We start from the raw sequence: 13,970 nt of genomic DNA, 5'->3' as shown, positions 1-13,970 counted from the left end.
TCTCCATTCTTCAGTCAACACTGGCCACTGCTGATGTAATCATTGTCCATGCTTAGAAGATCCCTTGAAGGCAGGTGCTCCAGGGCTTCTGTGCCTGCCTTGGGTACCAGCATCCTTGCCTACGCTCCTTAGCCTCCCATGCAGCCCATTCCCTGGAAAGCCTGCTTCTGGCAGCACTTCTGTGAAAGAACACACCACCAGCCCAATTACCGAGGGGCCCTGCACGCTTCTCGCCTTCTCTTCAGAGTCTGGAAGAATTTTTTTCTCTCTGCTTTCCTTCACCATTTTTGCCCACTTGCCATCTGCAAAAGCATACTTCTCTTCCTAGCATATTGCCCTCAGTCATTGTAGGCTTATGATTTTTAAAAACCTAAAAATAAGTTTGCTTTCAACAGCTTCAGCTTCACCTTGAGCAAACACTCCTAGAAAGAAGGAAACAGAAGTCCAGAAAACTTTCCTAAGGGTTTGGAATAAGAGGAGAGATGCAGGGGATGGGGTTGCTTTTACAGAAAGAAAAGAAAACAAAACTTTCAATTATCATTTTTAGTATGATTAATGAAGTTAATAAAGATGGTTTATTTGAACCTTAGCACAATGATTATAAATCTGGCTTGGAAGTTTAAATACAGTCTACCATAAGTTATACTTTAATTTTTTCATATATAAAAAGGAGATAATACTGGTGATTATTTCATAAAGTTATGTGTAAGTTAGTTTTAAGCATAATTTGATAAAACATCTTCTTAAAGCGCTTTTACAGACAGGTCTAAGAATTTGGAATAAAGCCAGGAATGTAGTAAGCACTGTTTTTTGTTGTTTCCTGAACTCAGTAGAGACACAAAATATAATTCAATAGATTATAAAAATAAATTATATGAAGCTGTTGCTTCTTTAGACATCAGTTTTAAGAATAATTCAATTTATTGTGAACTTTTAGTTCTAAATGATATAGAGTATTTTTAGAAGGCTTTAAATCAGCTTTTTACTCCTATCATAATACACCTAAATAGGCTTGAATTACCACATGTAAAACCTCCAACAAAATCTCTATAGTTCTTTTCCTCTCTACTTTTTTCCCTTCTCCTTGAACTGATTTGAACTACACATACATCTCATTGGTAAACTACTTTCCTAGTTGTATTTTCTGAATCTTCATACAGATTAACTTAACATTTCAATTTAAAAATCATGTAATTAACATCTTGCATTCCTCAGAAGCACACCATTCTGCTCTACCTTTGTAGGGGAAATTTGAAATTGACAAATACATTCACTTAAATTTTACCTTATGCTGAAAATTGAATAAAAAATTTTAATTGGCTATTTATGCAATCATTATTCATAAATCAACCAATCTGATGTAAAAATGGCTATTATGGTCATTTCAAAAGTGATTTTTTATTTCGGTAAGTGGGTCCTACAGCATTATGTCTTCATATTTGTGAGTTACTGCACCCTGGCTAGTATTTTCATTGCTGCCTTATGTTTATTTGCTGCAAATCCCTCTCAAAACTGTGTGCATTGGTTTTAATGGTAATGAGGAAGATAGCTCAAACTGAAATTCAAATCCTGAAAGCTTTAGGGTTTTAGAGAGGTAGGATAAGGTTAACTCATTTTCAGCATGTGCAGCCTTCCTTATGCATGGGATGAAACATAATAGACAAATTGCAGCATAATAATAAATTTAAAACTTACCCTGGACAGTATTTAAAACAAATATTTCTCAAATTCCACATTATTCTTTTTCATTCATCTTTCATTCATTCTTTCCCAGTCTTCTGGCCCAACTGTTGGAGGATAATGATTTCATAGAATCTAGGATATTAAAGTTTGCTTGCTCTACTGTCTCAAATTACTGTCTCAGTTATCACTAATTTGTTTTTGTTGTCTTCCACAAGGCTTTGACTCAGTAGTGGTAGCAAATGACAGAGATCTTCAAGTGTCTTCATAAATAATGCCTATCAGTGTAACAGTACTCCACCTGAGACAATGCCTCCCTAGCTCTCTTCCCGAGTTTAATCATTGATCATTGCGCCCACAGTCTTAATTGTGATAACAATCTAATTGCAGCTGTTACAAGGATGCCAGTGAAGTAATCTATGCTTCTCAATGGCAGCTTTGTTTTGTAGGGCCATCTCTGACAAGACGCAATTGGCAGATTTTTTCCAACAAATGTTCATCCCAGATGCTGCTAGTATGTAAATAGGATGTGCCAAGATTTAGATAGAAATATAAAATCATATGATATTTTAAAACCTAGGAGTCTAAAATAGTCTCATAGAAAGAACAGTAATTCAGTATATGGGAAAGTGCCCTGTGCTTGGTAAGATTAGGTAGATTTTCCAATGTTTATATGGCAAAGAGAACAGGTACTATCTATGTAATACTGATTTTAACGTTGTGGTGGAGCCATTGTGAACATCAGTGCCAACACCCCCTATGCAGTGTATATATCTCATTATCCCCCATTCAGGGTTTTTATTCTAATCCAATTAACCATTTTTGAATGTGAAATTTCATAGAACACTTGCCGTTCTGAGAAGTCCTGAAGGTTTAAAACAGCAAGGAAAACCAGTCTGCTTTCTCAGATACCTTCTAAGTAATAAATCAGTTCGAGACTTTAAGAAAGTGTGTCGCATCTAAATGTTTTCTGTACATTTAAATTCCAAACTAAGGCAGTGCAGAAGTTCAGTTTCTCCTTATGCCTTATTTATATTGCTTGGTATCCCTCCAAATAAAATTCCTGTATGGTTGATCACAACCCCTTCCATTTCTGTGTGGTTGCTGCTGCATTGAACAGGGAAATAAATAAAACTAAGGGAATGAAATGAGTGCTTTGGTTTCATTGCATTGTTAAGTCAGTTCTGTGCGTTGAATTATTTAGCCTCTTAGTAAATTTCTCTTAATTATTGAACATGTGCTCAATTCATATGTTAAAAAGTCAGAAATAGCAAAGCCACCAGATGGCCAGTAACCAGATTAAAACAAAACAAATTGCAATATTATTTTTAAAAGAATTAAGCAGGTTTCCATTTTTTTTTAAAAATTCACTTTTATTTATAGGCAGCAATTAGGAGAAACAAAGTGTACCAGCACACAGTTAAACTGGCTTTTATTCTTCACTTGAGACTAGTTCTAATTGATCACTATGCTATTGTATGATTTGATTGTGCTGACAGTTACATGCCACTGTTCCCATAATAACAATTTTTCTTCTTTGTTCAAATGAATTTCCTAATTACACGTGTGATGGGATGTTTTAATTCTTTTCCCTTTTCAAATCCACCTTCCTGTTGCAATGCATGATGGGCAGGCTCAATATTGTGCATGACACCCGCTACAAGTGTTGGTAGGTGCCAGCTTTGTTTCTTGATTATCTTAAACCTATGGTGCACCTCACAGCCCCTCAAAATCCACTGCTGAGTTTAACTTGTATCTATTGGGCAAGTCCATTTCCTTTTTACTAACACCTGTCAATTAAATGCCATTTTCTATTTAATTGACATGGACTCACATAAATGTTTTCTTTACACACAAGTTTCCTTTGGTCACCTTTGGTGGATTTTGATTGGACTATGAGTTCTGGTGTGTAAAAAAAAACAAACTATCTCATAAAAGTAATATATTGTGTATTTTTATAATAGTAAATAAGAAAACATACTTTTATTCAAAAACAGATAATTGTATATATGAAGTAAATATCTGTATTTTAACTTAGATTTTGAATGTCTAACTATGAACACTATATAAAATTCTTGGTGTTGACTTAGCAAATTAAGCCTGTTTGTGTCAATTTTCTTGATTTGATGGTAACAAGCTTTTTTTCCCCTTTTTTTTCTCTTTCATCCCCCTTCCCCCTCTCTCCTTGGAATGTTGTCCTGCTTTGCGCTGTGATTGCATGTCACTCGCTGGTGATGATGTCCCGTCACATGGCTTACTGCTGTGATAAATACCATGCCCAATTATCTCCTCCATGTTGCCATGGTTTCCATATTGCTACACTCTTCTGTATGTTTGCTTATATGATTTTCCCTCCGAAAGTTCCCATGGTGCACGGTGCTACGCCAGCCACTGTGTCCGCAGCAACAACATCTGCCACAAGTGTTCCCTTCGCTGCAACAGCCACAGCCAACCAGGTTTGCTAATTTACAGCTTTGTTTCTTAAAAACCAACTCTAATAGGGCTCAATCCAACAGCCCTTACGCACGTGGATTTCCCATTGAGGTCAGTGGGGAATCGTGTGTCCGTGAGGGCTGTAGAGGGTGCTTTAATAGCATGGGGTTTCAAAGATACCTCTTGTTGGCCTACACATTCTTTCTATGATGAGCAGCAGAATGCTTTTATGCCATTTATAAGTGCTCCAAAGTTGTCGCAGCTCCATTTCTAAAGCTACTAAAATGATAATTACACAAGCAATTCTCAGTTGGTCTCAAATCAAAATCATGCAGGTATTTTGACCAATCGAAATTATATCAGGTAGTGTATACAGATATTGAACTACAGTACTGTACACCTGAAACTTACATAATAAAAAGTAATTTTAAAAATATAGGTGATTTTAAGGGTTTTGTTATAAGCATTGGATATATATATATATATAGTTTCTTGCCTAAATTCTTAATAAAAAGCAAAACATTTAAATGTGCTATATATGCCACAAACAACCACTCTTGTAAATAGAGTTTGTTATAAATTCATTAGTTTTATTTGATAAGCAGATTGCATACTCAAAATAAGTTAAAATAAGTAAGTGTTCAAGTTTTGATTCTCAGTGATTTAAGTGAAAAAATAAAATTCGTAAGTGCTCTTATTTCTGTAACTACTCAGCATAAATGTTAGAGGGTTATGAAGGAAAGAAGAAGGCACCAAGTATAGCAATTAGAGTCATTCTGTGCTCCATACAAGTCTACATGGAGTGACAAATACACAGGGTTGTTTTTTAAGTAAAAGGAATATGTTTCAGAAATTTAAATTTCATAATGTAATTATTCAAAAGAAAATAATTGTTAAAATATTTGAAATTTAAAATCTGCATGGATTCAGCCAGCATTTTTAGCTCCTGTTTAAAATTATAGTCTAGAAAATACTGGTTGAATCAAAATCAAATTTATATAAAGTAGTTTTTGGCTTGAAAGTATAGATAGGTTTGTTATGAAAGCAAGTTCAATAGGGTTATCAGCATATGAAATATCTAGAGTCCAATCAAATTTCACATAATTCACAGACCAAGTTAAATGCAACCAAATGAATCTCAAAAACAAAACAAGCAGTATCAGATGGGTATCGACGCGTTGCCCCTTTAAATGCCATTTGAATGTGCAGTTATCACTATAAGGAGGAGCCAGCCTTGTTTCTGCAGTACGCCATGTACCATTGAAGAACTATAAACTATAAATATAGTCACTAAAAACTTTCAAAAGCAGCATGCCAAAGTGGATGTATTTTAAAGTTTCAGACAAGCTTTAAACATTTCTTGGCAAAGAATCATTAGTTTTTCTGAAGTTTGTCAAAATAGCCTTGGATTTTTACTAACACATCAGACTCATTTACAAGAATGCTAGACTGTGCATATGTGGCATGTTAGTATATGGTGGAAATTTCTTAATGGATTCAATGCAATCCATTTATGGTGCAGTTCAGTGATGCTGCACTCTCTTGTGTGTACCATGTATGACTATAGAATTGCTGGTGTAAGCAGAACTACAGCAAAGCAAATTTCAACATGCCCTTGGCCACCTTGGTTGTAGGGGACACTTTACTTTTTGCATTGTGCTGTGACCATTTCATGCATAATCTTGGGTCTTCATACTGTTTGACAACCAGAAGAAAGAAAAGGGAATGGATATATATATACACACATATATTATATCTACATATACATACATATGTATATGCCTACAGTACATTAGCGATGCTGGAAATAGCTGATGCCACAAAATGCAGCCTGCATGCATGCAGAAGTTTATAGCTGGCCCTTCATCTGCATCGATTGGTGTTGAAGGTCCTTGGTATGTTTCGACAGCCCCATCCTTGATGCTTCTACACTGTTGGGTGCAGCATCCTGTCCTGCAGCAGCAGGAAAAATGGTATGAGAAGCTTCATTATGCTTGGAGCACATTTTCGTGCCATTTGCCAGTGCTGTAAATTGTGTAAAGATGTCAGCTGAGAAATGGAAATAAAATAGAGACATACTAATTTACACTCCAGACTGGATTGTAATACATTGAGGTAGTTAGTCTAGGACATCTAGATGGAAACAGCAACAAAATGCCTTCATGTATGCGATTTTACTCTTCTCCCATCAACCTTGCTGAAATGAGATTAGTGCCAGTTTAGAGATGAAGAAACCTAAGTATAGAGTAATGAAGTGCTTTGCTCACGTTTACACACCCAGAAATGGGTCACTAGGGGTTGAACCTGTGCTGTGTTGCCTCTCCCTGTATAGCAGTCATCATTCTGGGTAGAGAAGAATTGGGCTACAGGAAAATGGCTGTTGGGATGATTGAAACAAGTCACCTCTATATTGGTTCCTTATTGTGTTTCCTGTCAAGTTTTGTAATTTTCTTGCCCATTTAAAATGCAATAAAATGTGCAATCAGGATTCAGGAATATGTTCTGAAGTAGACTTACATGCTTTTATCCGGTTCTTTTGAAATACTCCTTTATAATTATTACCTGGTATTTTTAACTTGGAAAAAAATGTTAGATACCATAAGTTGAATGAAAATGTAGAAATTGGTTGCACAAAAATAGGCAAGACCTTGCCTACTTTGCTTTCTAGAATACGGAATAACTGAAACCACAGGCGCGTGTGTGTAGGCCAACAAAAAGGGCTTCTTTTCAATTACTGCTCTGCATGAATTTTTGATAGTTTTACTTCTCTTACTTCCTAAAAACTGATAACATTTATAGAATAGTATTTAACACAAAGATTTTAAACAATGAGTTGCTACTTGGGCATTAAGTTTACATTAACTTACTGTTATGTTGATCAGATAAGGACTGTCACCTCACAGCTGAATTTCACTTTCTTAAAAAATTTAATATTAAGATGTTTTCATCTCTTGGTTGTTGGCTTGCTTGCATGGGTCATTCATTAAATAATTTTTTATTTGCTAGATACCCATAATATCTGCCGAACATCTGACTAGCCACAAGTATGTTACCCAGATGTAGAATTTTCATCACTAAACAGTAAGTTCATTATGTAATATTGAGTGTATATTCATGGTGTTTTTTTTTTAAGATAACAATTATGTAATGCACTTAAAAAATTTTGCAGAATTCAAAAAAATGTACTTATATAGAACTCACGATTTTATCTTAGATGGGTTATGAGGAATTTTAATGTATGAATTTATAAGAAATATGCTAATGTCATTTAAATATGCATAATACTGAGGATATATACATTTTTAAAAATTTTGTACTAGAAATAAGCACAATCGTGAAGGGAAAATACAGCTTAAAACTAAATAGAAGGTATAGATCAGGGACTGGCAAGCTTTTTCTTTAAAGATGAGAGAGTAAATACTTTTGGTTGTGTGGGCCATAGGGCTATTCTGCCGATATAGCATAAAAGCAACCAGAGACAGTGTGTAAATGAAAGGGTGTGCTGTGTCCCAGTTAAACTTTATTGGTGGTGCTAGCGGCAAAGAACCCACCTGCCAATGAGGAGACATAAGAGACACAGGTTAGATCTCTGGGCTGGGAAGATCCCCTGGAGGAGGGTATGGTAACGCACTCCAGTATTCTTGCCTGGAAAATCCCGTGGACCAAGGAACGTGGTGGGCTATGGATCATAAGGTCACAAAAAGTTGGACACACACAAAAACAGGCAGTAGTCAGGATTTAGCTTACAGGCAATAGTTTGCTGATCCCTGGTATAGGTCAGCATTTATTTTATTCAAAAATTGTCTTGCTAAATCCTAAATGAGAACATGTATCCAGTTCACCCCATGCTTCACCACATCAGGGTCATTAGGATATAAAGAGCCTAATTTAAATATATTCATGCATTCATATAGGAGAAGGCAATGGCACCCCATTCCAGTACTCTTGCCTGGATAATCCCATGGGCAGGGGAGCTTGATAGGCTGCAGTCCATGGGGTCGACTGAGCGACTTCACTTTCACTTTTCACTTTTATGCATTGGAGAAGGAAATGGCAAGCCACTCCAGTGTTCTTGCCTGGAGAATCCCAGGGACGGGGGAGCCTGGTGGGCTGCCGTCTATGGGGTCGCACAGAGTCAGACACGACTGAAGCGACTTAGCAGTAGCAGCAGCAGCATGCATTCATATATGCACACACATACACACACACGCACACATCTACCTGGATATTTGCTCAAATAGTTTGAAAGTCTTGTAGTTTCTTTTCAGACACACTGACTTGCAAAGATGACCATGTTTCATCCTTTTAGATCATGTTTTATTCTTAAGTATTCATTCAAGTTATCTACCTGCTCAGAATTATATTAGGTATTTCTTTTTATATTTAAGAAGAGCTACAATGCTTAAAACTGAATCTGGTAAATAAGATGAGTGATCATTCTTTCTTTGTTGCTTCTTTTCATTCATTTATCTGTGCATTAACACATTTATAAATGATTTTTTGTGTTATCTACTGTGTGTTAGTTACCAGGTCGATGAAATAAAGATTGACAGTCAGTGAGATGATGATGGAAATTTTAGCACTCTTTATTAAAATAAGAGAGCTTTGAACAAATTCCTCTAGGAACAAAGATGAAGGAGCAGATCTTCCTAACCGAGTCAGAAATTAAGTGAATTTGAACAGTAAAGGTTGATGCAGAGAGAAAGGAGATATCAGAGCCTTATAGAAGAAGGGACAGGATGTTGAATCAGGAGATGGTGTTAGGGAACCAGTTCAGAGGCCCTTGCAATAATAATCTATAGGAAGAGCTTGTCAGAGGATGAACTCATAGAGAAGAAAACAGACACAACTTGAAATAAAGGAATGATAAACTCAATCCGAGATGCACCACCAAAGATGTGCTGCAATCATGAATTAAATTACTGAAACTGATTTCTATTTCATAAGCTCTCTCAGTGCAGTTCTAATAATAAGGTTTATTATTCTGTATAATGTAATAGTACATCACTTTGTAGTATGTAGAGTTCTTCTTTAGACATGTTAAAACCACATTTCAAGCTTTTATGGTCAGTTGGGTATGCATATATGTAAACAAGTTCTGTTTCTTAGCAATAATCCAGGTTCATAAAAAATACAAAATGGCTGTGGAGTTCATCAGTTAGCAAAACAGTAGATTTGTCAGTATTGAAACTCAAGCTCTTTAAGGTTCTGTTTATTTAACAAAACTTACACATTTTCATGAGAAGCTGCGATATTTAGAATGGTTTTTGAGTGGAGCAGAATGGTGATTTTTTAAATTCTCAAGTTGTATGAAAGCATAGTTGAATATGTAAAGAGTCTATGGGAACAAATTTCATGTAACAGCTGAAATTATTAAGTCACAAGTACATTGTAATATCAGTTCAACCTGAATTTGTCAAGAGCATAAGGAATGATTTTTCTTTTTCTTGCCTTTAGGAGAAAAAATCCAAACTGCAAATTATCCAAAGCAGTCACTTAGAGTATCTTCGTTTTTTTTGTTTTTTGGTTTTTTTCCGAACACATACTGTGCTAATCAAGCATTCACATAGAACAAATTGTGTTTAATAGGACTGTTTCATGGATTTTAATTTTGTGGGCCAAACCATTACTTCTGAAACCTATTAAACTTTAGAAAGAAGTAAAGTGAGTTGTAAATTCTGTCCCACAATGATAGTGCTAAAAGAGCTCTGCTGTATCATGCCCCTTGATTCTGCAAATGTATTTTATACTTTAAGCTGTGTATTGGCTGATATTTGTTCAGAGACTACAATTTTATGAAGCTGTGAGTGTCATTTTATTCTCAAAGAGACAATAAACACATTTTGGTCCTTTGTACCTGCGATGTGTTTTTTGTTTTTACATGAAGGTGCTGCCATTCCTGTGTTCACTCTTTAAACCAAGAAATACAATTTTCATGTTGAATGTATTTGAGAAACTACTGTTAGATATTGTCTGTTTTAACAGAAGGTTATCTCTTTTTCCCTTGTAGATCGTACTAAAGAGGAAAGGACAGTGTGCTTGGTTAGAGTAAAGGACGAGGTCATTAGCCATATTGTATATACCGTCAAGCAACCACACACAAAAACCCCTCAGCCACAAGACATCCACATACTGCATGTTAACCAGAAGAAAAGACAACATGGAAACCCACTGCACACTGTTGCCTATACACTTTGTACATTTAATTGATATTTGTGCTGAGGTGATACTCCTGTCTAAAAGAACAACATTGTCTTTCTTTTCTAGCACAGAGTGATGCATTCAAATATGCAGACCTAATTAGTTTCCTATATATTCATGCCATCTTGAAAAGACAGACTATGGTGTAACCATGACTCTATTATGTATTGGTACGTCTGTAGACCAAGATATAATTTTTTAAAAATAAGTTTATTTCTTTCAAGGTTTACAAATAACAAAGGTGCACCTTGTATTTAAAATTGCCATTATAGATGAGAGCGTGCATGCACAGTCATTTTTGTTTGAGTAATATTTTTAATGTAATAGATTTTAAGATGTGGTGAGGGAGGGATCTGACAGAGATGAATGTGCCAAGCAAAACCACAACTGTGTATCTTTTAAAGCACATCATGGCTTTAAGTACCATGTTGTTAAGGATTCTCATGAAGTGCCATAGACTGTACATCAAATTAGAGTATTATTTCTTCAGTGTTATTGTTTTCAGAGCCACATTTTGTTGCTTATTTGCTAGTACTAATCAGTCAAAGGGCACCATTCTTTTTTTTTTGGAAACCAAAGCTGTCTCAGAAATGGCCAATTTAACTTTACAGTAACAGAATAGACAGCACAACACAGACTCTCTCAATACAGATAAACTCACACATACTGGAGATTATATATAATAGATATATATAAAAATTATTTTAATGCATTGTAGTGTAATATTTATGCCTACTATACTGTATAACATGTTATTCAAAAGGGATATGCCATTTCTGAGACACGATAACAAAAAAAAAGTTTGAGGAAATTATTTTGCTTCTATTTATAGCTCTGTCAAAAGTCAGAAGACTCTAAATGCTTTGCAAAAATGGTTTCACATTTGCTTAAATGCTTCATCACAGTCACATTTAAAATAGTGACTCTAAACAAAGAAGAAAGCAGCACTGTCATCAGATGCATGATAAACCAAAATATGAAAATGGGAAATGTTTAATTAACCTAGTCATTGGGTGGGTTAAGTACATGGGTGAATTTTATATGTGATTTGTTTTGTTTTGTTTTGTTCAGATTTACTGCTTATAGCCTTAGAAAGCCTTTTACAAATTAAAAAAAATAGATGTGCATTCAGTTTTTAAGAATGGATTCATCCAAAGGAATTCCTTTTTTGTGGTTTGGATGTTGCAGCTAGTAAAGGATATTTTTGCTCTGTTCAGCAGTTCTAAAAATTGCTGAAGTAGGGGCCAGGTCACTGGTAGTTCTAGTATGGAATGGGAGAAGTGAAAGTTCAGTTCTAGAACTTTCCATACTTCCAAGTTTACTGCAAGTTTTTATGCTTGAGAGAGATGCTTTCTAATATAAGACTGATGTGTTGATTTTACTGATTGTACTGTACATCTATTAAAGCCTTAGATTATTACATTACGGGTTGGAACCCATACCAATGTAATTTCAATCGTGTTAAGAGAGTAATGGTGACTCCACATGTTATTGTAGTTAGTTACATTATAGAATATTACTTATTTTTCTTGTTAAAGTGTAGTTTTTCATTTCCTACATTTATTAGATTTCATTTTCTATTAACAATTGAATACCATTTCAGTTTATAGACTCTTGTTTTAGTAGATTTTACCGATGAACTTTTCAAAATACAAAAAAAAAGTAGTTTTTTCCTTCATAACATACTCAGTTTTGAATTACATGTAGTGTCATATGAATATTCGTATTGTTAACTAAATGATTTATATTTTACTGATTTAATATTAAAAGTGTAAGAATGTCAGTCATTGTTAGTTCTTGTCTAGTTTTCATTAAAGAACAAAGATCTTTTATATGGATATCTTATAAATATATAATCATTGCTAAGTAAGAAGTTAAGTTGTTGCTATCGCAACAATCCTGGCAGACAATTGAGTAATATTTTGATGATTTATTTTGTTTGTAATTAGTTATTATAAGAAGATCTAGATCCTAGATATTAGAATAAAATTTATTTTCTACTGTATCCATTTCAAATGTTAAAGTATTGTTTAATATTTTTGAAATCCCTGAATATCAGGCCTTGTTATAAATAAGCTGCATAATCAATAAATAGAACAAGGGACTTTTTGTTGATAATCCAAATACTCAAAGTTTACGTAATGAGAATTATAGCGTGTGTGCAAACTCTTGAGGGTTGATTATGCTGCAATTTAGCATGTTGGAACGTCTAGAGAGAAGGTTGACTTTTTGCACTTCTGTATATAGTCAAAAGAGAGAAACCTGTATAATAGTAAGATCTTATTTTGAATAAAAACGTCTATAATTACAAGGAGTTTTGTTAAGGCTAATAAAATGACAGACTGAGCAAAATTGCTTGCAAAAGTGGCACAGAGTTAGCACTCCATACCCCTTCAAACATGTTGCTTTGCTTTTTTGTGGACAGCTTGTAGTTTGCCAGGATTTTTTCAGCTGGAAAGATATGCCATCCTTCCAAGATCTCATGACTGACAAAAACTCCATTGGGCCAAACCTGCCTGAAGATCATTACCAAAAATAGCAGGTCCTTCAACCATTAAGGTGAAATCATGGATCAGATATTCCTTACATTTTTCAAAAACTACTGCATGTTTAAAACTTCAACAAAACAACAACAACAAAAAAACGAGAGAAAGAACTATACTAAGGACATATACTATTCAAATCAGTTTCTGCCAATTTCAGTGGTTTACTGTTCACAAAAAAAAAAAAGAAAGAAAAAAAAATCTTCAAAACAAGTATTGACTTTCACAAAATTTCAACCATAAACAGGCAAACCAAACAGCACACCGTAGCTATAGTTGTTATGTGATTGTTTTTTAATTGCTGTAGGAGCCTGTTCTTTCAGCAGGTGAAAAAGATAAAACACAGTTCAATTTTCACGGTTTTAATTTTCAACTCAGAAGCACTCAAAAAAGCAAATGTGATAATGGGCACTTGTTTACTGAATTAGTGTATCCAGCCTTCACTCCAGCTGGTTATAATGTTGCACTTATCAGCAACCCTACACTTTCATCTGCTGAAAGGACAGGTGTGCTTGGTTTTACTATTATGTAATCACAACTTACTTTCTGCTTGTAGTTGCTTAAAATTATGTATTTTGTCTTGGGCTGCAATTTGTTTTATGCTTATTTTATTATTACTGCAGTAGTTGACTTTGCTGTATGGAAAAATAAAGTGAAATTGCCCTAATAAAACTTCTCTTTCTTAAGTATGTTTGTGTACCTGAGATTGAAGTGTTATTATTTTTGTGCGTTTCATGCATCCATGCGTGTCTGTCTTGACAAACATAATGATATGGAAATTCATCATCAGGTGTTAACTGACGACAACCGGGACCTTGACTCTCCTCCCCACTAGCCTCTCATGCCCAGGGGGAAAATCTGAATCATGTGTTGCCACCACTGCCCAGTGCTTTTGAAAAATCTTCTCCTTTCCTCTGACACTTCGAGTGCTGTTTGATGTATTTTAGGTTCAGGAGGGGAGAACTCTTAAGGGGAAAAAAGAAATTCTCTTTATCAATTCCAAATCACAGTCTTTCTGTAAATGAAATTTTATTTGCCTAACTACCCCAGGAGACTGGCACTGAAAATCAGGCAATCTGAGGGAATATTTCAATAATGGAATAATGATGACTT

The 13,970-nt window shown here is 34.9% G+C and overlaps 1 protein-coding gene across 37 annotated transcripts in view; it reads left to right on the top strand.

Annotated features, from left to right (window-relative positions):
• MBNL1 (muscleblind like splicing regulator 1) overlaps positions 1 to 13,546 on the top strand; it is a 222,661-nt gene extending 209,115 nt beyond the window's left edge. For 22 of the 37 annotated variants that reach the window (XM_070374527.1, XM_070374689.1, XM_070374651.1 and 19 more), the window contains 4 exons: positions 3,314 to 3,349; positions 4,042 to 4,136; positions 7,120 to 7,194; positions 10,124 to 13,546. In XM_070374527.1, the coding sequence (XP_070230628.1) occupies positions 3,314 to 3,349; positions 4,042 to 4,136; positions 7,120 to 7,176 (188 nt within the window). In that variant the 3' untranslated portion in view covers positions 7,177 to 7,194; positions 10,124 to 13,546. Of the gene's footprint in view, positions 1 to 3,313; positions 3,350 to 4,041; positions 4,137 to 6,022; positions 6,087 to 7,119; positions 7,195 to 9,570; positions 9,653 to 10,123 lie in introns of those variants that run through there. The other 15 variants (XM_005898375.3, XM_014479003.2, XM_070374664.1 and 12 more) reach the window with 8 other exon arrangements.
• Positions 13,547 to 13,970: the final 424 nt, after the last annotated feature.

The sequence above is a fragment of the Bos mutus genome, chromosome 1, assembly GCF_027580195.1.
Source record: "Bos mutus isolate GX-2022 chromosome 1, NWIPB_WYAK_1.1, whole genome shotgun sequence".
Lineage (NCBI taxonomy): Eukaryota > Metazoa > Chordata > Mammalia > Artiodactyla > Bovidae > Bos > Bos mutus.
The sequence above is the reverse complement of the archived record's forward strand: the minus strand, read 5'-3'. Positions and strand labels throughout refer to the sequence as shown.